This window comes from Apteryx mantelli, chromosome 14 (genome assembly GCF_036417845.1).
Source record: "Apteryx mantelli isolate bAptMan1 chromosome 14, bAptMan1.hap1, whole genome shotgun sequence".
Taxonomy (NCBI): domain Eukaryota; kingdom Metazoa; phylum Chordata; class Aves; order Apterygiformes; family Apterygidae; genus Apteryx; species Apteryx mantelli.
The window spans coordinates 9,809,970-9,831,585 of NC_089991.1; the positions used below are offsets into that span (position 1 = coordinate 9,809,970).

The 21,616-nt window shown below is 67.5% G+C and overlaps 2 protein-coding genes across 2 annotated transcripts; one reads left to right on the forward strand and one right to left on the reverse strand.

Annotated features, from left to right (window-relative positions):
• Positions 1-4,142: 4,142 nt before the first annotated feature.
• Positions 4,143-10,268, forward strand: GPRIN1 (G protein regulated inducer of neurite outgrowth 1). The gene is made up of 3 exons (XM_067304729.1): positions 4,143-4,198; positions 6,285-6,381; positions 6,626-10,268. The coding sequence occupies exon 3, from the start codon at positions 6,676-6,678 to the stop codon at positions 7,957-7,959; it is 1,284 nt and encodes a 427-aa protein (XP_067160830.1). The 5' UTR covers positions 4,143-4,198; positions 6,285-6,381; positions 6,626-6,675; the 3' UTR covers positions 7,960-10,268.
• A 373-nt stretch (positions 10,269-10,641) lies between these two features.
• On the reverse strand, positions 10,642-21,025 carry CDHR2 (cadherin related family member 2). The gene is made up of 31 exons (XM_067304914.1): positions 20,948-21,025; positions 20,505-20,570; positions 20,243-20,382; positions 19,847-19,900; positions 19,540-19,629; positions 18,865-18,954; positions 18,140-18,262; positions 17,919-18,062; positions 17,701-17,776; positions 17,423-17,529; positions 17,113-17,343; positions 16,866-17,021; positions 16,471-16,638; positions 16,137-16,198; positions 15,786-16,026; positions 15,427-15,663; positions 15,060-15,129; positions 14,354-14,968; positions 14,009-14,080; positions 13,568-13,617; positions 13,301-13,452; positions 12,962-13,064; positions 12,792-12,880; positions 12,361-12,444; positions 12,148-12,225; positions 11,999-12,059; positions 11,772-11,896; positions 11,484-11,597; positions 11,231-11,308; positions 11,071-11,131; positions 10,642-10,860 (listed from the first exon to the last, which is right to left on the reverse strand). The coding sequence occupies exons 1-31, from the start codon at positions 20,991-20,993 to the stop codon at positions 10,744-10,746; spliced, it is 3,900 nt and encodes a 1,299-aa protein (XP_067161015.1). The 5' UTR covers positions 20,994-21,025; the 3' UTR covers positions 10,642-10,743.
• Between the last annotated feature and the right edge of the window lie 591 nt (positions 21,026-21,616).

Here is a 21,616-nt window from a genome sequence, read left to right on the forward strand (position 1 = left end):
CGCGGAGGGAGGGGGCTGCCACGCTACCTGCGCCGGCAGCCCCCTCCGGGGAGGGGGAATGCGCTTTTCAGGCGGCTGACTCCTCCAGCACCGCGCGCGGGAGTGCGTTGCCAAGGCGATGGGGACCATCTTACTCATCCTCCTCGCTATTGTTATCCTGCCAGCCCGTGAGGTGCCCGGGTGGGGAGCGGAGGAGGAGGAGGGAGCCAGCCGCGGAGGAAGGCTGCCTGGCGGGAGGGGAAGGGGCCCCACTCGGCCAGCGGGGCCGCCCCAGGAGGGGATGGAAAGATGCTCAGATGCAAGGTGCCGAAGGGGGAGAGGAGAGCGGGGCCGCTGTGCGGAAGAGCAGCTCCCGGCGGGGCTGAGAGCGGAGGCGAGGGCCAGCGAGATGGGCTGGGGGCCCCCACCCCATTGCAACACCATGTGCAGGGCGATAGGGGTGTCGATTCTCCCCGCTCCTCCCGGGGGTTGGTGTCCAAGCCTGGATCTGCCCCCATCCAGGGCCGCGCACAAGGCGAACCCCTCGCCAGGCCGGGCTGGGCACCCCGCACCGTGCCCTGCACCGTGCCCTGCGGGCGCTGCTCCCTCGCTCGGACTCCTAGCCCCACAGCAGAGTCAGCTGGGCCCAGGAGGTGCTGGCGGAGATCCTGGGGCTGGCACCTGCGCAGGGTGCGGACCACATCCCCGGGGACCGGAGCAGGGCTGGGGGCAGCGGGTGGTCGTGGCCGCAGCCAGGGCGAGCACCCCGTGTGTGCCAGGGAGGTGCTGGGCGGGTTGTGAGTACGGTGGTTTTGCACCCTGTGCAAAAAGGGGCTGCCGGCGCGACAGCCGGAGTGTGGTGCTGGCTGCTCTGGGGTCTCGTCAAGGGGCTGGGGGGTTTCCTTGCGGTGGGGGTCTGCAGGAAGGGGACATTGGTGGCCCGTCCCAGCGCCCACCTCTGCCCGCTGCTCCCCACAAGTCCTCAGGAGCAGCAGGACCCTGGTGCATGGCGGAGATGGGGGCTGCATGCAGGCTCCGCGTGCCCCCGACATGCAAACACGCAGCCATGCACATGCACACCGCCAGTGGTCACGTGTGCACACTCCGCGGCCAGGCCACGGCACCGCGGCGCGTGCCACCCTGCAGCAGTGCGCGTCCACGCGTGTCCACCCCGGCACACCTGCACACGCGTGTGCATGCGCCCTGCTGCAGCGGCCGCAGTGCTCGGGCTGGCGCTGGGGCGGCCCCGTGCCCATCGCAGCCCTCGGGGGCCCAGTGATGGGGCAGGGGCCTGCCCCACTCCGTCCCGGGGAGGCGTCACTCCACTATTTATTTTGATATCCTTCCTCCCTATTTTTAGCATTCGGGGTTTTGTTCCAGCCTCGCTGTTTACTGGAAGGAGCATTTCCACCGCCAACCTCCCCTGTTTCCAGGCAACCAGGTGTGCCAGGCCTGGATCAGCTCCGGTGCTGGCGCCACCGGCACGCTGCCCTATAGATCTATAGGGCCTGGCACGAGCACGGGCAGGGGATCTGTCCTTGGGTTAGCGTGAGCCCCCGTGGCGCCAGGCTCCTGCCCGGGGCTCGCCGGGGAGCAGCCCTCTCCCTGGGGCTCTGCAGAGCTGCAGCCGAATTCGGCAACGCGAGCGGGAGCCCCGAAGAGGCTGCAGCGGGAGGACCCCAAAGCGGTCCCGCAGCACCCCTGGGTGCCCGGAGGCAGGGGGGGCTGCTGGCCCGCTCGCCTTCGCCTGCAAGAGTCAGGCCGCCGTCCCTGCTGCGCCGTGCCCAGCGCTGGGCTGTGGCTGTCCCTTGCTCGGTCCCCGCCGGCACGGCGGCGAGAGCCATCCCCGGGCGGGAGGCCGGCGGGAGGCCCCACCGCGGCGAGGGACCCCGCTCGCATGCCGCGGTTTGCAGATAAAAGATGGTGCGCGGCAGCGAGGGGAGGGTGAATCAGGCGTGAGTCACGAGCACAGGGGGCAGGGAGGGAACGGCAGGGCCCCGCGCGCCCCTCCGTGCCCGCGGCCGGCGGGGCACCAGGAAGGGCTCCCTGCCCTCCGCCAGCCGGCGCCGCAGCGGCTCTCCAGCGCCCGGCCCTGCGGGGGACAGCGTCAGGGACACCGGAGATGCCCTGCGCGCAGGACGGTGCCCGGGTCCCTCCACGCTCCCCGGGGCAGGGCGCATCCCCGCGGCCGTGCAGCCCTGCTGGCCCCGGTGCCCGGCCCCGGAGCGAGGTGCCGGGGGGCGGCTGGGGGAAATCCCCGGGAGCAGGGGGAGCGCGGGGCTGCCGCCGAGGCGAGCGGAGCCGAGCGGAGCCGAGGCGAGGCGAGGCGAGGCGAGCAGGCCGCCTTCCCCCCGCAGCGCGAGCAGGAGTGCGTGGGAAGGAGTTAGACAAAGCCTGAGCCCGGGAGCAGAGGCAGCGCTGCCGGGGAGGGAGACGGGGAAGCTTCGGAGGGAAGTTCTCTCTTTCCTGTCCTCCCCCGAGCGCAAGGGGTGCGAAGGAGCTGTCCTTCCTCCCCTCCGTGGCCGCTAGCGCTGCAGGGGGGAGCCCTGGCGTCCCCTTCCCCAGGACCGGGCAGGCGGTGGGGTGCAGACCCCCGCCGAGGGGCTGGGGGAGCCGGGAGCGGGGCCGTGCGCGCGGCCCCGTGGTGATGCCCAGGAGGAGGGTGCAAGGCGGAAAGCGGCTGTCTCCGTCGCAAGGTAGGAGCGGAAACGGGCTGCGCGCTCCTCGTCTCCCCCAGCCAGGGGACAGTGCCCGGGGCTGCCGTGGCACCCATCGGCCAGGCGCCCGCCAGGCGGGCCCTGTGCCCCACTGCACTGGGGTGCACTGGGGGGGGGGGGCACGTCCCCAAGGATGGCTTGGTGGCTGTGCTGGGGCGCACATGGTCCCGACTGTGTCAATGCGGTGGCTCCGTGGGGTGACGGGGTGGCTGAGTTGGGTGGACTCATGGTGGGTTGATGGGATGGCACTGATGGGGGCTGGCCAGAGTGCCCATGTGGGGTGCCAGGGTGCTGGGGGTCAGCGCTGGGGTCCCTATGGGGGTGCCGGGGGTCAGTGCCGGGGTGCCTGCCCAGGGTGCTGGGGGTCAGTGCTGGGGTCCCTATGGGGGTGCTGGGGGTCAGTGCTGGGATCCCTATGGGGGTGCTGGGGGTCAGTGTCGGGGTGCCTGCCCAGGGTGATCAGGGGCAGTGCTGGGATCCTTGCTGGGGTGCTGGGGGTCAGTGCCGGGGTGCCTGCCCAGGGTGATGGGGTCAGTGCTGGGGTTCCTATGGGGGTGCTGGGGGTCAGTGCCAGGGTGCCTGCCCAGGGTGCTGGGGGTCAGTGCTGGGGTTCCTAAGGGGGTGCTGGGGGTCAGTGCCGGGGTGCCTGCCCAGGGTGCTGGCGGTCAGTGCTGGGGTTCCTAAGGGGGTGCTGGGGGTCAGTGCCAGGGTGCCTGCCCAGGGTGCTGGGGGTCAGTGCTGGGGTTCCTACGGGGGTGCCGGGGGTCAGTGCCGGGGTGCCTGCCCAGGGTGCTGGGGGTCAGTGCTGGGGTTCCTAAGGGGGTGCCGGGGGTCAGTGCCAGGGTGCCTGCCCAGGGTGATGGGGTCAGTGCTGGGGTTCCTACGGGGGTGCCGGGGGTCAGTGCCGGGGTGCCTGCCCAGGGTGCTGGCGGTCAGTGCTGGGGTTCCTAAGGGGGTGCTGGGGGTCAGTGCCGGGGTGCCTGCCCAGGGTGATGGGGTCAGTGCTGGGGTTCCTACGGGGGTGCCAGGGGGTCAGTGCCGGGGTGCCTGCCCAGGGTGCTGGGGGTCAGTGCTGGGGTTCCTACGGGGGTGCCGGGGGTCAGTGCCGGGGTGCCTGCCCAGGGTGATGGGGTCAGTGCTGGGGTTCCTACGGGGGTGCCGGGGGTCAGGCCGGGGATGTCTGCCCGGGGCTGGGGTGGGTGCCAGGGCGCTCGCCAGGGGTGTGTGCCCGGCGCCGCTGCGGCGGCACCCCCGCGCTCCCCACGGCCGCCGCGCCGTGCCGTGCCGTGCCGGGGTGCCGTGCCGGGGTGCCGTGCCCGGGTGCCGTGCCCGGGTGCCGGCCGGGGGTGCCGCTGCGGGCGGGAGCCGGGGGAGCGGCCCGGGGCGCGGCACCGCCCCCGCCGCCGCCGCCGCCCCACGCATGCTCGCCGCCGCCCAGCCCGCCGCGCCGGAGCGGAGCGGGACGGGACGGGACAGGACAGGACGCAGCGCCGCCGCCGCAGGTAACCGCGGCCCCGGGGCTGCCGCCGCCGCCGCCGGGCTGGGGGCCGCGCCGCCCGCTGCCGTCGGGGCCCGGCTGCCGCCCCTCTGCCCGGCGCCTGCCAGGCCGGAGGGGGCGGCGGCCCCCGGGACGGGCACGGGCACCGGCGGCCGCCCCCCGCTCCGCCCGGGGGGTCTCCCGGGGCGCCGCCGCGCCGGCACCCGGCGGGGCAGCGGGGCTTTGTTCGGGCGCGCGGGGCCGCGGAGCGGGGCGTGTGCGCGCACCCGCGGGTCGGGGCATGCACACGCGCATGCCCGCGTGCCTCCGCCTGCCCGCGTGTCCGTGCTCGCCTGCGTGTGCACACGCGTGTGTGCGCGGCGCGGCTGCCAGCATCGGCCCCGCGGGCGCCCCGGGGGCATCGGGGTGCCGGGGCTGCTCGGTGCTGAGCCGGGGCGCCCGCCGGCCCCGCGCAGGGAGGCTGCTGGCGGCAGCGTGTGGGGCAGCACGTGGGGAGCAGCGGTTGGGGCGCAGCCGCCTTGGGGGCCCCTCGGCACGGCTGGGGCCGATGGAGGGGTCGGTGCCTGCCTGCTCCCTGCTCCGGGGAGGGCTGGGAGAGCTGGCCCAGCTCCCGCAGCCTTCGGGGACTTGCTCTGCGCTGCTTTTGAGCCTGTTTTCCTTGGCTGTGCCTTCTCCAAGCGCCGAGGGGGTCCAGGCCAGCAGTCGCTTGGGGTAGGAATCAGCTGGCAGCACCCGTGCCCAGAGGCGTCGGGTGCCCCTGGATTAGGGGCCGTGTGCTGGGCACTGGCTGGGCTCGTGGTCTCATTGGGGAGCTCATGGTCTCCCTAGAGGTCCTTGCGTTAGGAGGCTGGAGGGGGTTTGGGGCTGGTTGTGTGACGCCGGCCCATGTCCCCGCAGTGTACGGCCTGTGCCGTGCGGCTTGGTGTCGGTGTGGACACGGGCACCGCGAGCAGGGCGCAGGGATTAGCCCTGCACGCAGCCATGTAAGCGCGTCTCAGACGCCCAAGCAAAGCAGCCTCACCCCTGTGCTGCGCAGGCACGGCCCCGGGGCAGGGTGCGGAGGAGAGCCGTGTCCTGGGTGTCCCAGTGCCTGTGGGTGCCCCTTCCCCTCCCCGAGCACTGTTCACTGCGAGTGGAGGTTGGAAAGCCGTGTGTTTGTAGCTCCTTCCAGCGCAGCGGAACTGCTGGAGCAAGAAGGAGCACGGTGCTACCCCAGCGCTGCGGGGCCCTGCCGGGCGATCCTCCCCGCGGTGCCCCAGCTGCTCCCTGGGGCCGTGGGGCCAGGTTTTGGGGGCAGAGTGATCTCACCCCACTTGGACCTGTGCTGGGCAGGGGCTGGCTGGAGGTGCCCCGGCCCCGTGCTGGGGTGCCGGTGTGCATCCGGAACCGCGTCCATGCGGGACCGACTGCGGGCCTTGGAGCTGGGGGTTGCTGTGGCCTGTCGGGGGGCGTCCCTCGAGGTGCCGGGCTCCTCTGGGCTCCAGCAGCACAGTGGAAGCAGGTGGAAAGGGAGCGTGGCGGGCCCTGGAGGGCAGCCGGCTTCCTGCTCCTGCTCCCCTGTCAGGGCACAGCTCCAGCCGCCCTGGGGAATTGCCTTCAATGGAGCGGGATTGTGCTGAGGCCTCCCCGTGGGGTGCTACCAAGGAGCAGACATGGCCCCGCACAGCTCCCCCAGCCCGGGGTGCTGCAGGTGCTGGGGTGGGTGCTGGGCCAGGCACCCCCAGGTGTGCAGGATCGGGGATCCGGCTGCCTTCCCCCCATCTGCCTCCCGCGTGCTCCGCGGCCCCCGCTGAGCTGTGGGGCCATTTGGCACCTCCTCTCGCTGCCCCTTGCGAGGGTGCTGTAGCCAGGGGGTGGCGTGGGTGCTGGGAGAGGAGGTGGCCCCGGCTGATCCCCAGGAAGGGCAGCGCAGGGATGCGCCGCAGGCTGCGCGTGTGCCTGGCCCGACAGAGACGCCTCCCTCCCCGGGCTGCACCGGAGCGCCCTGCCGACACACGGGGTGATGTGCTGAGCCCCTGTGCCCGGGGTGCCCGGGGCTCTCTGTGCATGTGGCATGGGGAAACGGTCCCGAGCTGTTGCTCTGTCCACAGGGGTGCCGGCACCACGTCCTCGCAGCTGGGGAAGCCACAGCAACACCTGAATCTTGCTCCTCGTTCGCTCGAGCTCAGAGGAAGGCTGGCTTTTGCGGTAGGCAGCTGACGCGGTTCCTCCCTTTGCGGCGGGCTGGGCATTCAGGGCTGCCTGCGCCGACGCTGGCGGGGTCCCCAGGGCGGCTGCGTGACCCCGTTGTCACAGGCACCGCAGGAAAAAAAGAGCTGACGACCGATCGCGCCCCGCTCGAGGGAGCCCAGGCTGCCCCGCAGCGCGTGCCCGCGCGGCACACAAGCACGGCGCGGCGGGCGCCGCTCACCTGCCCGTCTCTCTCTCGCAGCCCCGCCAGGCGCCGCGGCAGGACTAGCATGGGAGAGGCCTTCCCCGGGCATGGGCAGCGCTAAGGAGCCCCGGAGCCTGCAGCTGCTGGGCCGCGCGGCCACCGCCGAGGAGGGCTGCCAGGCCGGCGCCGGCGTCCCGGGCTGCCCGCCGGCGAGCGACTGCCTGCCCGGCGCCGGCTGCGCCGCGGGGGACCGTGCCATGAGGAACTGCTGCGCCGCCGAGCTGGAGGCCCAGGGCACCGCGGAGGGCCCGGCGGAGAAGGCGCCGGCGGGGACAGCTGCCAGCCCGCTCCTCCCGGACGCCGGCGCGGAGACGCAGGGGCAGAGCCTGGCCCCCGCGGGGAGCTGCGGGGCACAGCGTGGCGGCAGCGTAGCCCCTGCCTGCGGTCCCAGTGGCCAGACGGAGAAAGCGGCCCCCGAGCCCTGCCTCAAGGCGCCCGGCAAGGACGCGGGCAGCGCGCCGGCTCCTGCCAAGCACGTGGCGTTTCGGGAGCCCGATGGAGGAGCTGAGCCGCCCGCCTGCGCCCCGACACACGGCCAGGAGCAGTCCCGGGGCGAGGGCCCCCCGCCAGGCGGCACGTCCTCGGCCACGCTGCCGGACCCCCCCGGCACCACGGGGAGCGAGGCAGGAGCCCCGGCGCAGGGCAGAGCGGAGGGGAGCCCAGCCCAGGGGCCGGGCGCGGAGAGCGGCCAGCAGCCCCGGACAGCGAAGCTGCTGTGCGAGAGCTACTCGTTCGAGGTGACCCCACCCCAGGATGCTGGGACACAGGACATGGGGACGCAAGTGGACAGCCGAGCGTCCCTGGTGTCGGTGGCCTTAAGCCCCATGAGCCCCCCAGACAGGGCCGGCACGTTCACCTTCCCCAAGAAAGGGACAGGCTCCTCTGCCCCGCAGCCAGTGCCCTCCAAGAAGGACGCGGAGATGCAGGTGTCCATGCCTGTGGAGACCCGCTCGGTGGCCACGGGGCCCATGACGCCAGTGGCTAAATCCCCACAGACCTCATACCCCGAGGTGCACGTGAAGGGGGTGGTGGAGGAGGTTCCGGAGCCCATCCGGGAGGTGAGCTGGGACGAGAAGGGGATGACGTGGGAGGTGTACGGGGCCTCCATGGAGGTGGAGGTGCTGGGCATGGCCATCCAAAAGCACCTGGAGAAGCAGATCGAGGAGCACGAGCGGCAGCTGGTGGTGACCCCGCAGAGCACCCGGGCCGGCTCTGTCAAGGGGGCTCCCCGCAAAGGCGAGGCGAAGAGGCAGCCCAGCGTCTTTCGGGCCCTGTTGCAGAACGTCCGGCGGCCGCGGTGCTGCTCCCGCGCTGGGCCCGCCATGGAGTGAGCCGGTGCCCGCACTGCTGGGAGAAGGGCGCTGCAGGGTGTCTCGGGCAACATGGGGCATCCAGAGACACAGGGGGCTCCCTGACCGGGGGCTGCTGCCCTGCCTGAGTTGCCCGCTGCTGGGCAGGCAGCCCCCAGCATCCGCTCGCCAGGCTTTGCTGTCCCGAGGTGCCCGCGGCCAGCATGCACACCTCCTGGGGCTGGTGCCAGAGCGCTGCGCACTGGGACGAGGTGTCTCCTTTGCCGTGAGGGTGGGAGCAGCCTGGGGTCCCCCTCGGCCCCACCCTGGAGCCACCCTGGGAGCCAGCCCTGCTCTCTCCCCGGCACTGTGCTCAGGGACGGAGCCGGGCAGCGTTCCTCAGAGCACAAGGAAGCACCCAGCTCCTTCCAGCCAGAGGAGGGCTGCTCCTAGGACACGTCTCCTGCCTCCGGCATGGGTCCAGCAATGGCTCAGGATGGGGAACGGGCAGGTCGCTGCTGTCTCCCTGCAGCTTTGGCCTTGCTCGCACGCCAGGCAGGAGCTTTGCTCCCCATCCCAGAGGGATGCTGGCACCCTGTGCTGCTGCGGGGACCAGTGGGTGCTGCCAGCTCTGCTGCACCTGTGTGTGAATTGGCCACACTCTGCTGAGCATCCTGCCTTCTCCCGGGTGCTCCAACCCTCTTGGGCCCGTGGCTACGCACACGCAGGTCCCCGGGGCACTGCCGTCTTGTCCAGCCCCGTTGCAGCTCCATCCTCGCTGCCCAGGCGGTGCACCCTGCTGTCGCACCATCCCGGAGCCACGGGTGCCAGGGAGCCGGAGGACGTGGCCCTGCAGCGCCACGTGGGGCACGGGGCAGCCTCTGCATCCCTCTGAAACAGGTTTGCTGGAGGGACCATGGGGCCAACCGCGACTGCAACAGAGAGCTCACGTGCTTGGGGCTGTTGCCGCTTGTCCCTGTCATCGTGGCGTGAGGCACGTGGGAGTGTGCTGGGGCCGTCCCTGCGGACAGGGCAGGTCCTCGTCGCGGCTGGCGGTGGGGATGAAGCCTGCGCCACCGGCCGCGTGCCGGAGGCCCTGCGCGGAGGCGTGAGTCTGTCCTGCCTCCTGGGTGTCACAGCAGGGAGCCCCATCGCCTAAGACGCCCTGCGTGCCCAGAGAGGCGGCACTGTGCTGTGACCGTGTGTCCCTCTGCGTGTCCGTCCTGCCCAGCTCGCTGCTCTGCCGGGACAGTAGCTGGGCTGTGCTGGCTGCAAAACGCTGCCAATTTTTACAGCTGGGATTTTACAGGGAAGGGGGGGAGGGGGGCTTTTATTGAACCATGTTTGCATTTTTGGAGCTTTTTAAGAGCCACTTTCAGCTGTGTGTGTCCTGCCTGGAGCCACCTCCTCCCTGGTGGCCTGCAGCCCTCTTTGGAAACGCTTTTGCTGTGTTCCCTGTGCCCTGCCAGGCTGGCACGGCGCAGGGAGCACAGGGCTGGCTGTGGGGCAGGCAGGCGGGCGAGCGTCCCCACTCCCGGCGTTCCTGCTGAGAGCGCGACCCGGCCCCCTCCTTCCTTCCTGCAGCCTGTGCTGCGCGGAGGACGGCCCCAGGGAACCGGAGCGTGTGTGCAGGCCCAGGAGGGAGACCCTCGTCCCCTCGCCAAAGGGTGGCCCAGCGCCCTGGCCCGGTTCCGGGAGCTGCCGGCTCCAGCAGGGTGAGCAGGACCGGGGGCTGCCGGTGCGGCGCAGGGCTGGCCGTGCCCACGGGGAGCACTGCACGCCGTGTGTGTGTGTGTCTCGGCATGCTCTGGAAGGACATGGACCCTAAGCTGCAGGAGGCTGCAAAGGGGGGGTGCTGGGGGCTGCCCCATCCCGTGCGGGCAAAGCGGTGCAGGAGGGCCCAGGGCAGCCGCTTCCCCTTGGTGGGGGGCGAGGTTGGTCCCCAAACTCATGGTGTACATCCCAGGCTGGCGTTGGGCTGGAGGAGCCAGCGCCAGCCACGTCTCGCCCTGGGGAGGGCTATGAGAGGCTCCCTCAAGCAGCAGCCTGCAGCCAGGGCCGCTGTGGCCCCGCCACGGGGCAGCAGTGCCCGCTGCGTGCCGCCGTGCCCCGCGGGAGCCAGCCCTTCCCCGTGCCTTGCGGCCGCGGGTGCTGTGCCTGTGGCTGCGGGGGGAAGGCCGGGAGCGTGGTGCCCTGGCCCGAGGCGCTGGGGCCGTCCCCCCCACTGCCCCGTGTTGGCCTGTCCTCACCCTCCGGGCCCCGCGCTGGCTGGTGCGGTGCCAAGCCACGGCACCCAGGCACAGTGACTTCACCACCTACTTTCTTCTTTTTCTTCTTCTTTTCTTTTTCTGGTGGGGGGGGGGGGGAGGAGGGTGGTGGTGGGGGGTGACTAAATTTGCCAATTTGGATGTTGGGTAATAAAACCTTGCACAAAACCTCTGCCCGTGGCTGCCTGCACCTCCATCACCCGGGGCCAACTGGGGTGATGGGAGTGGGGCAGCCCTGCCAAGGGACCGGGTGGTAGGGAGAAGTGTTGAGCCTGGGGGTGACAGCAGACCTCCCCCCAGCTCCAGTGTGGCCTGAAACAAGCACCCTCTGCCCAGGGGAAGCATCAGAAGAGATGGCAGAGCTTGACACATGCCCCAAGGCTGTCCTGTGGGGTGCTGGCTGCCCCCCTCCCCCCCCCCCCCCCGGCACCACTGGGCTGACAGCCACTGCGGTGGGTGTGACTCAGGTGGGACAGGTTTATTATTGATATCTGAGGACACTGTCACCAAAGCAGCCGCCTGAGTCCCGCTCTGGCCCTGCTGCCACTCGTGCGCCTGCTCACAAGTCCGTGGTGGTGAAGGCATTGTTAATGAATGCTACTTTGCCGGGCTCCTTCAGGTGCAGGGCAGCCACCAGCGCCTCGTCACTGGTGGTGTCCACGTGCCACGCTTTGCCCTTTTGCGGGAAGAAAGTGCAGTTAGAGGAGGGGACAGGGACAAGGACGCTTCCTCCCAGGAGCTGGGGGTTGTCAGGGGTCCGGAGAGAATAGGACACAAGGGGTCTGGAAGCCCATGTGCCACAGCAGAAAGGAGCAGGGCTGGGCAGAGTGCTTGGGGGGGGGGGGAGGACTCCCTGCCAGGTACCAGCAGCTCTTTGCACACTCACCTTGGCCTTGGGGGTATCATCCCCAAGTGCATTTACTGTGTTTTCATCCAGTGAATTCATGCTGGGGAGAGTGGAGGGCATGAGTTAAAAGAGAGCCTGAGCAGAGCCGAGATGCAGGGTGATGGCCCCATGGCCTTTGGGACCTGCCTGGAGAGCTCACCTGGCCAAAGAGGAGGAGTCTTCATGGAAGCCCAGGTCATGGGAGGGATCGAAGGAGAGGTTGAGCACAGGGTTCGCCCTAGTGAAGGATGGGTGGCAGGTGAATGACAGCCCCCACAGCACTGTGGGTCAGCCATGTCCCCCAGGCAGGGGTTGTGACAGCAAGTGCTGCCCGTGGGTGTTGCTGGCTGCAGTCCCTGGCTGCTGGGTTGCGCCTGGGCTCTCCCCAGTTGTTGCAGGGAGCCCACACTCACCCCTCAGCCTTGTACTGGTTGGTCCCAGGAATGCCTGGTCCCTGCTGCACCATGTCAGGTGTGAGTGTCGTGGCTGCCTTCAGAGCCTTCATTGCGTTCAGCTTCCTCTTGAAGCTGCAAAGCCCAAGGACAGGGCAGGTGAGAAAGGCAAGGTCGGAGCCGGAGCACTGGCATGGGCATGGGCAGGAGCAGAGCGAGGACTGGGCTGGGGTCTGTAGGGGTGGCCAGCAAGGACGAGGGCAGCAGCGATGCTAGGGGAAGCAGGACGGGGTGCGGGCTGTGCGCTACCTCCTGGTGGTGAGAACCAAGGCCAGAATCATGATGAGGATGAAGAGGAGCATGAATGCTGCCAGCCCTGCGATGACGCCAATCAGCTCCTTCTCCTTGTCAGGCTTCGTCACCTCGCCGGGGCCCTGGCACAGAGCAGAGGTGAGGGCGCAGCCCCGGGCAGCAGGCCCTGTGCCCAGCGCAGGGCTGTGGCCCTCTCCCCGTGCCCCCTGCCCTGCCCCACTCACAATGACGGCCAGGCCAAGGTTCACCAGCTGTGTCAAGACCTGCGGGTCGCTCTGTATGAGCCTGCCGAGGACAAGCAGAGAGGTGAGGTGGCGGGGCCAGGCTGGGTGAGGGGGTGCTACCCGCAGGGCCCCCCTCCCCGGGCACTCACATGCTCAGCTGGTTGACCTCCAATGCGGTGCCGTTGCTGTAGACGAAGTATACCTCCATCACGGACTTGGCTTGAGCCCTGCAGTAGCGAGGGGCATGGGGTTAGCGGGTTGCCACGGGGCCAGCCCCCGCCCTGAGGTGCCACCACAATGTCCCCTCTTTACCGCCTCCCTCCACACCTGCAGGCCCAGGTGACTCCCCCAGGCCGACTTACCGGGAGGCACGGGAGGTGCGGGCATCCTCCTGGGTCTGGATGGTCACCACATAGACCCGTGCCTTGGTCGCCATCGTCAGCGCCCTAGAAGCAGTGGGAACGCAGGGAGCCTGGGCCGGGTGTTCTGCTGCTCTGCTTGCAGGCATGGGGAGCAGCCAACCTCCCTGCAGCCCCCGGTTGCAGCGAGGATCCCCTCCCCAGACCACCATCTGCCCCATCTCCTTCGCCCCCAGTGAGGCTGGAAGAGACCAGGGCTGTGGGTCCCAGCCCCATAGCACAGCGCGTGGTGCCTTCAGGGGGCTGGGTGAGGAAGGAGCTGCCCTGCAGGCCAAGGGGCACCCATGTGCCTATGTCCTCCCCGCTGCATGGGGTACCTGACATCCCCGCTGTGCACAGCACACCCTCCCCACCGCAGGCCAGGCGCCCCTTACAGTTTGATATTGTCCAAGTTACTCTGGACTTCATCCACTGGGATCACGAACTGGAGGCGAACTAGGTAGCTATTATCCACCGTGAAGATCTGTGTGGGGAGAGCAGGGGTGAGCGGGGCTGGTCAGGGTGCAGGGCATTCCCAGGCAGGGGGATGGGGGGTGACACTCACATCCAGCACAGTCTGCGTTGTGTGCACTGGTGCCTCATCATCCTTGGCCTCCACCGTCACCTGGTACCGCCCCTTCAGTGACCTGTCAAGGTTGCTGGCCACCCTGGGAGGACAGGGACATCAGCAATCCCACTAGGCTGCATGGGATGTCCCCAGGCACTGTTGTCCCCTGAGCTCCACCCCACCACTGTGCCCGGGACAGGACCCCTTCGGCCCTTGGCCAGCCTGCACTAGCCTTGCTTGTGCCCCTGGCTTGGCAGCAGGCAGGAGCTGAGCTGCACAGAGACAGAGCCAGCCCCATACTCCCCTCTCCACCCCAGCCCAGACCCACGGCGTTACTGGATGCTCCCGACGTAGGCGTCCTGCTCGGCTGTGGTCACCACCTTGAAGAGGTTCTCAAAGGGCCGGCTGATGCCGTTGTCCTGCACGAACACCACACTGAGGATGGAGAAGGTGATAGTTCCTCGAGGCCCCGAGTCAGCATCCTTGGCCTGTGGGCACAGAGCATGGCAGAAGCACAGGTGGGAATGGTCCACTGCCTGCCCAGGGCAGGGATGGATGAGCCCAAATCCACAGACGGACAGCTGCACGCACACAGCTCCTCACCTTCGCTACAGCCACTTGTAGGTCCACAGGAGAGACATCAGGGACGACCACTGCCAGGGACAGATGGACAGACAGTGAAACCCTGCTGGTGTGCAGCCAGACTTGCTGCAGACCCCGTGCCCCATGCACCCCAGGGCTCAGAGACGGCAGGCAGAGCTCCAAGCGTTCTGGTGCTGCCTTTGGTCTCGGGGAGACAGCCACGGCCCTCACGAAAAGCATCAACTAATCCCACCCTAGAGCCCGCATATCTCCTAGCCCTGCCTTGGCCCCCCACTTCTAGCAGTGGTTGGAAGTACACAGGAGGGAACAGCTTTGGGGAAAGGACCCTGCTGCCAGGGAGCAAGGCAGAGTGCCTTGTGCCAACGTGCACAGGTGAGGGCACACATGCACACGTAGACAGGAGCACAGGGCGCACAGCACCCATGGGGTCCGGCTGCTCACCAAACGTCTCAGAGGAGGGCAGGAAAACCGGTGCATTGTCATTCACATCAGTGATGAGGATCCTCAGGGTTTCTGTAGAGGCCCCAAAAGCAGAGCTCTGGTCACCAACAGCATTCCTGCAGTGATCTCCTCCACACCTCCCTCCACAGACAGGAGCCCCTTCCTCCTGGTAGGCTCAGGTCCCTGCTGCAGGGACCAAAAAAGCCAAGGATGCCCTCCCTCCATTCCCAAACTGGCCAGCTCCCACCCTGCTCCTCACAGCTCCTCCGGGGGGGCTGGAGAGGCAGGTCCCACCTCCCTCTGTGCCCCAGCCATGGTGGGAGGAGAGGAGTGCGGGCGCTGTACCATTCTGGCTGTAGCGGTTGCCCTTCTCGGTGTTCACATCTTCGACCCGCAGCATGAGCACCACCGTATCGCACAACTCATAGTCAATGTCTGAGCTGTTCACCAGTACTGAGCCATTGGGTGCCAGCACAAACCAGTCCCAGCACACCTCCCCAGCACTGCTCGCCCCCTTGAAGCAGGTGACCTCCAGCTCTTCAAAGACCAGCAAGTGGTTGGTGTCCGGGTCGGAGCCAACCACAGTGCAGACTAGGCCCTCCTGCGTGCCATTCTCTCTCACGCTCACATCGTGCAGAGAGGTTGGCAGGATGGTGGGGGGCTCATCATTGACGTCTAGGACATAGACCATCACTGAGGCATTGGCAGTGTCCCCCACACTGTCCGCTGCTGTGTTCTCCGCCAGCACCACCAGGGAGAAGAAATTCTGCTGCAAGCTGTCATAGTCCAGAGACACATCGGGGTCCAGGGACAGCCGCCCACTGTAGTACCCCGGCCCCAGGCGGGACGAGCGGATTAGAAAGTTGCTGGAGCCGCCGCCGCTCTGAAGCAGGAAGGAAATGCGGGAATTTATGTCCATCTTGTCAGCATCTGTGGCCTCCACGTTGCCCACGAAGGGCTCTGCAGATAGAGACAGATACTTGCTCAGTGACCAGCAGGCACCAACCCCAGGCCCCCGTATGTCCCACGGGCCTGGCCATGTGGCTCCTACCTGCAGATCCTTCAAAGACTGAGAACACATAGGACTGGTTGAGGAACACAGGTGCGTTGTCATTCACGTCCTGCAGGAGATAAAGGCCATGGGCACAGCTGCTCTTGGAGACAGGGGGTCCCACAGCAGGCTGGAGGACAGGAGCACAGATCCCCGCCTCCCTGCAGGCAGGAGGCACAAAAGCCCTTTCCTGTCTCCCTGCCTCAGCCATTCCCTCTGCCCCCACAGAGAGCTTGGGGACATGGTGTTCTTGCCATGGCCAGGGACCTCACATGCCTTCCCTTGTCTGTGCATCAGTCTGGTCACAGCCACCAGCCCACCAGCCCACGCCTGCCCCAGTGCCTCCCTGCCAGTGCCCAGGACTCACCCCCACAGTGATGGTGACGTTGACAGAGGTGCTGAGCTGCGGCGTGCCCAGGTCATGCACCTCCACTGTCACCACCATCCGCCCACGGTCATCGTCCAAGGCTTCGCAGTCCAGTGGCCCCTTGTTGTGCATCTCACCTGTGACTGCATCAATGGTGAAATTGGCACTGAACGGCCCTGGCAAGATCTTGAAGCGCAACTCGCTGTTGGGGGTGCCAGGCTCATCATTGTCCATGGCCTGAAAAGAGACAACCAGGAAGGTCGGGGAGCAGAAACAGGGCTGTCTGGCACCTCTGGGACAGGCCCCGTCTCCTCTCCAACAGTCACCAGGTCATCCCCTCCACCCCAGGCCGCACATACCTGGATCTGCATGCTGATGTTCTGCCCCTCGTCCACAGAGTTGAAGTAGGAGCCGGTGACAATGGGGGGGTTGTCATTGGCATCCAGCACAGTGATCTCCAGCAGCGTGGAGCCCGTCAGATTGCCCCCATCCTTGGCCTGGAGGTTGGCATAATAGAGGGAGCGAGTCTCACGGTCCAGCCAGCTTCCATTGTGCACCAGCACGGCCCCGCTCGTGGTGTTCACCGTGAAGACTTCCCGGCTGCAGCACACACAGGCCTGTTACTGGGGCTTAGGGCTGGAAGCAGCCACGGCCCCACAGCCCTCACACAGGGCTGATGCCCGCTTGTGGCTGGCTGGGCCCCTACGTACACACTCTCTGGGAAGAGCTGGTAGGTGATCTGGCCCAGGATACCACTATCCGGATCATAGGCCTAAAATAGAGAGAGGGAAATATCAGGCGAATCTGTCTCAGCCCCCAGGGCAGTGATGAATCCAGGGCACCAGAGGGGATCTGCTGCTGGGAGCTGGCACCCCAAAAACAGACAGCGGGACCCCGCACTCTGTGTGCCTGCTGGCACCATATCCTTTGTATGTGCATGAGGAAACCCTCGCGCCAACCCAGCTGTGCCTGTGCCAGTGAGCTGCACCAGCAGGCACAGCTTGGGGGATGTGAACTGCACCCGTTCCCTGCCCAGCACCTGACCGTGATGCCTGGGGAGATGATGGTGCCAGCAACGCTGTTCTCCACCACGCTCAGGTTGTAGACGCTCCGGGGGAACTCAGGGATGTGGTCATTGCTGTCGATGAGGTTGATGGTCACAGTGGCCGTGGAGCAGCAGTCTGTGGGGTTCCCCGTGTCATTAGCAACGATCTGCAGCATGGAGAAGAGACAGTGTCATGTACGGGTCTCCAAGGGCAGAAAAGAGACCCATTATACTCTGGTCCAGCTCCCCTGAACCAAACAAGCTCCCAGACACAGAGTCGCATTCTGCCTTTGTCTCTGTGCCCTGCAGGGAAAGAGTCATGTCCCCCCTGTGCCCCAGCGTGTGCAGGGACAGGGGGCTGTCCCCCATGGTGAGCCAGCCCTGCAAGTCCCACCTGCACCACCATGACATGGCTTATTTCGTAGTCCACAGACAGTGGGTCTTGCACTAGGATCTGGACTTCCCCCGTGCCCACAATCTTCTTCGGCGAGACAAAGAAGGCGCTGGCATTTGGACCTTGCAGGTACAGCTCAAAACTGCTGTTGACGCCCTGCCGGGGAAAGACGTGCAGGAGTGAGGGCGGCCAGCTGAGTGCCCCAGAGCCCCTGTCCCCAGCCCAGCCCTGAGGACAGGCTCCCAACCTTGTCAGGGTCATGTGTGACAATGCTGAGGCCAGACACAGCCAAGTTGGAGGAGGAGTGCTCCACAATGCTGCCCGTGAAGTTGCTCTGGGCATCGGCAGAGAAGTTGCAGCTGGAGAGGGAACAGAGGTAGAACTGGGGCTTGTTGTCATTGATGTCAGCCACTGTGACTGTCACCTGGGTGCTGATCTCAGCCACATTGCCATAGATGTCCAGGCTCTTCTCTCGTGCCTGCACAGGAGGGGAAGAGAGGGTCAGATGGATATGGGGGGAGGAAGAGGACAGGGCTCCCTGGCTGTCTCCTACTCACCATGACTTCCAGCAGCAGCACTTCATTTGGCAGCTGCTCCCGGTCCAGGGGGCCAGTCACAGTGATGGTGCCCGTCATGGCATCGATAGCAAAGGGGACGCTGGCATCTAGGGCAAGGGAAGAGTGGGAAGCAGCTGCAGCCATTGGGAAACAGGCCTGGCCCTCTCTCCACCAGTGGGGCAGGCTGGTGGTTCCCGTGAGCCACCAGTCCCCGTGGTGCCCCTTACCGCTTGGCCACCCACCCATGCCCGTCCCATCCTGTCCCACCCCTCACTCACTGGTGATGCTGTAGGAGATTTCATCATTCACCCCTGTGTCTCTGTCAATGGCGGTGACAGTCAGCACGGTGGTGCCCTGCGGGGACACAGCCATGAGGGCAGGACCCAGGATGCCTCCACCTCACACCATGCCCAGCAGCTCAGACACCCCCGTGCATTAGAGCCCCCAGGCATGGGCCATGGCACAGGCAGGCCACCGGAGCAGGCAGACTCCTTACCAGAGGGCAGTTCTCTGGCACAGAACTGGAGTAGGGCTCATTGAGGAACCGTGGGTCGAGGTTGGGCAGGTCGCGGATGGTCACAGACAAGTAGGTCACGCTCTGCTGGAAGGTCAGCACCCCGTGCAGCAGCCCCCCGCCATCCTGGGGAGCAGAGTGCCCGTCAGCCCTGCGGCACCTTTCCTTGCCAGTCCCGTGCCCCTGGCCCAGCTGGCTCCCACCTTGGCGAGGATCTTGATCTGGTAGAAGGTGTTCTGGGCATAGTCCAGTGAGCCATTGAGCACCACGCTCCCGTTGGGCAGGATGTAGAAGAGCCAATGATTCTTCGTGTTGTCCGGGATCACCTGGGTGTGGGACGGCACCCTGTGTCACCAAGGCATGGAGCAGAGGTGCCCCAGCAGAGATGGGGGCACAACTCCCACCCTTCTGTCAGGCTTGGCCCACAGAGAGCCCATGGGCTGTGGGGACACTCGCTGCCTGGGTTGTTCCCAGCTCCCAACCCAGCTCCATTTGGCAGGAGCTAGCATGTTGCACCCATTGCTCAGGGGGCGCAGAGCCAGCCTTCCTGACCCGACATGCACCCCTGCTCCCTCAGGGCTGTGAGGCTGCCCCTGGCCAGGTCCCCCTGCCCCGTGCCTCTGCCCCGGGGGGGTGGCTCACAGGTGGGTTTCGGGTATGGTGTGCCCAGCTGCATGATGCACTGCTGCTCTCTAGTGGGCATGGACCCTCTCCGTGCCTGGGAGCAGGCAGGCTCCATGAGGGGAGATGCCAGGGCTTGCCATGGCCCACATGGTCAAGACAAGCCAAGTTCTTTGCAGTGGGGCAGAAAGCTTGCCGGGGAGGGGGCCAGCGGCTCCCTGGGACCCCAAGCATCCTCCCAGCCCCCCAAACCCCAGCACACAGGAGCCTGCAGCCAGGGCAATGTCCGGGGCACCCCGGAGCTCACCTCCTCGATGCTATAGCTGACTTTGGAGGCATTCCCGGTGTCGCTGTCGTTGGCTAACACAGTGTAGATGATGCTGCCGGCCGTCGCGTTCTGGGGACACGGGCCGAGCGGTGAAGGCATTGCCCAGGAGGGCAGGGGAGGTGGTGCTGAGCCTGACCCCGCCGACCCTGGCCTGGGGTGTCCCAGCCCTGCAGGGCTGGGGGGCTGCCTGGGGCCGCGGGATGCGCAGGGCTGAGCTGCTATCCTTGCTCACGCTGGGCAGGGGGCTGGATCCAGGTCCCCCCACTGCCCTCCATGGGGTCCCCAGGAGCAGGGGCTGCGACCTGGCCCATGGGCCATCTGGGAGGGTCAGGCTCAGACTCACAACCCGTCTGCACCCCAAACTGGCCTCACCCCGGCCTGGGCGGAGAGGTGGCTCAGGCACTCCCTGATTGCTAACTCATCACAAGGGCAGAGTCCCAGCACTCCGCCAGCGCCCAGGACCGGCACGGAGGCATCCACCCGGGAGCAGCCCTGGCACGCGCTGCTCCAAGGTCAGGCCTTCCCTGGTGCGCGGCCACCCCCCTCCCAGGCGTGCGATCACCCTGCTCCCGGCACGCCATCGCCCTGCTCCCGGCATGCCCGTGGCACGGCGGCCAGCCCCGCGCGCCTGCCCTGCTCCCCGTGGGGAGCTACCTCGGCGACGGTGGTTTCATACGGCAGGTTCTGGAAGACGGGGGCGTTGTCGTTACGGTCCTCCACGATGACTGTGAGTTTTCTGGAGACCTACCGGGAGCAGCGGGCATCAGTGACGGTGCAGGGTGGGTGCAGGGAGGTGCGGTGCCCAGGGGAGGCTCCGGCGGCGCCCCACGTCCCCGCACCCGCCCCGCCACGCAGTGTGGCCCCGGCACCCTTCACCGCTGATCCTTGTCCATGCTGAGACCCCGCTTGCCCCCGGCTCCTGCCGCAGCCCCCCCCGCCACGCTGCGACCCCGGCACTCACTGCGTCGTTCTGCCCGTCGGACACCGTGATGGTGAGCGTGAGCCTGGCCAGGGACTGTGGGGAGACACACGATGGGGCTCAGTCAGAGCCAGGCAGGCCTCAAACCTCCCACCCACAACCCTCGGGTGTGCTGCTCCCCCCGGCCAGCTCTCCCTCCCCGAGCTAGGGTTTGGGGCCAGGGAGTTGGTGGAAAACAACCCTCACTCCCTGCCCCAGCCCTTGGCTCCCCGACGTGCACCTCTGCCCGCGGCCTCCAACCCACAGCGGTTCCCTGGGCAGAGCCCAGAGCTGCCTTGCCCCACGGCAGTGACCTGCAGCTCTCCCACAGGACTCCCTGGAGCCCACCAGCATCCAAGACACCAGCTCACAGCTCGGGGCCAGGGTCTCTGTCCTCACCTCACGGTCCAGAGGGTTCCTGAGCAGCACTTGGCCTGTCTGGGCAACGACAGAGAAGTAGAAGGCCTCCGACCCGCTGATGCTGTAGGTGAGCGGGTCCCCGTCCACATCTAAAGCCTGCAACTGGAAGGCCTCCTGGCCTGGGGACAAGGGCAGCGTCAGTACCCACCCGGGGCCCCTGGGTGCGGGGGGACAGCCAGGTGCTCCTCCTGCACCCCCGGGCCTCTCCTCACCCAGGCAGGTCTGAGGCTGCCCCACTCACCGGTCTCCAGGTCCTCTGGCACATACACGATGCTCATGTTGAAGTAGGGGGCTGTGTTGCCTGAAACTGCAGCGAGGACATGTGCTGAGCACAGTCCTGAGCTGGCCTCTGCCCCAGACCCTGCACCCTGCAGCCCAGCAGAGCCTGCCCAGCTCCAGCACTCACCTCCTGGAGGTGCTTTGAGTCCCGGGGGAGTGGAGAACCCCCAGCTTGCTGTTTCTCACCCTCCCTCCTTGTGTCATCGCCCACCTCCCAGGTCCAGGCCATCCCTGCTCCCTGGGGCAGGAGGATAGCCACTGGGTCCCCAACACTGGTGCCAAGGGGGTGGGCACCTGTTTTGGGGGTCCCCGCTGCCCTCAAGGAAACAAGGACGAGAGCCGGAGGCCTCAAGCACCTCCGGCGCTTCCCACCCGCCCTTGCCAGCTGCCGAGCAAAGTCCTCACCTGCCGCCAGGAGAAAGGGGAACAGCACCAGCACGCACCATGCCATCCTGCCGGGAAGCCTGCGGGCACAGCACGGGAGACCCTGCGCCTTGGGGCCAGCAGCCGGCCTCTCCTGCCGGCTGCCCCGGCCCCTTCCCAGGCGGGAAGGAGGGGGTCTGTTTGGGAGAGTCCCCTCCACTGAACCAAGCAGGGCTGAGCGTGCCGGAGAGCAAGACGTCAGGCTCCGTCCTGTCCCCAAATCAGTGTATGGGGCAAGCTGTGCCTCTTCACAGCCCACCACGGGCCTTGGGGCCACTGGTAGCCCCCGGGCACAGGGACAGCCCATCCTGCAAGCCCCGGAGGGCTCGGTTTGCCGGGGGCCCAGCTGATCCACCGGGGAGCTGCCAGGGGAGAGCCCACACGGGCGTCCCCCAGGGGTTCCCAGCCCCACGGCACTGGCATGCCAGAGCCACCTGTGCCCCCAAGCTGCAGCATGAATTTGGGAGAGCCTGGGATGGGACTGCTGCTCTCCTGGGGCGCCACATCCCGTGGGAGCCTGGACACGGGCTCCTCGGGGCCATGGCATGGGGGGGACAGGGTTGGCATTGGGGTGCAGCAGACCAGGCAGGTGTTCGGGGCCCACAGGACCCTCCCCTGGGCACAGTTCGGGGCCCCATCGCCCCGGGCTCG

What these genes read in the sequence shown, in the direction of transcription:
- GPRIN1 (XM_067304729.1), top strand. Translation starts at nt 6,676, where the DNA reads ATGGGCAGCGCTAAGGAGCCCCGGAGCCTGCAGCTGCTGGGCCGCGCG.
- CDHR2 (XM_067304914.1), bottom strand. Translation starts at nt 20,993, where the DNA reads ATGGCATGGTGCGTGCTGGTGCTGTTCCCCTTTCTCCTGGCGGCAG. An exon ending in TCAGCTATAGCATCGAGGAG is followed by an intron (nt 18,263 to 18,864) that starts GTGAGCTCCGGG and finishes TCCCACACCCAG; the next exon opens with GTGATCCCGGACAACACGAA. An exon ending in TGCTGCTGCTGGAAGTCATG is followed by an intron (nt 17,344 to 17,422) that starts GTGAGTAGGAGA and finishes CCTCCTGTGCAG; the next exon opens with GCACGAGAGAAGAGCCTGGA.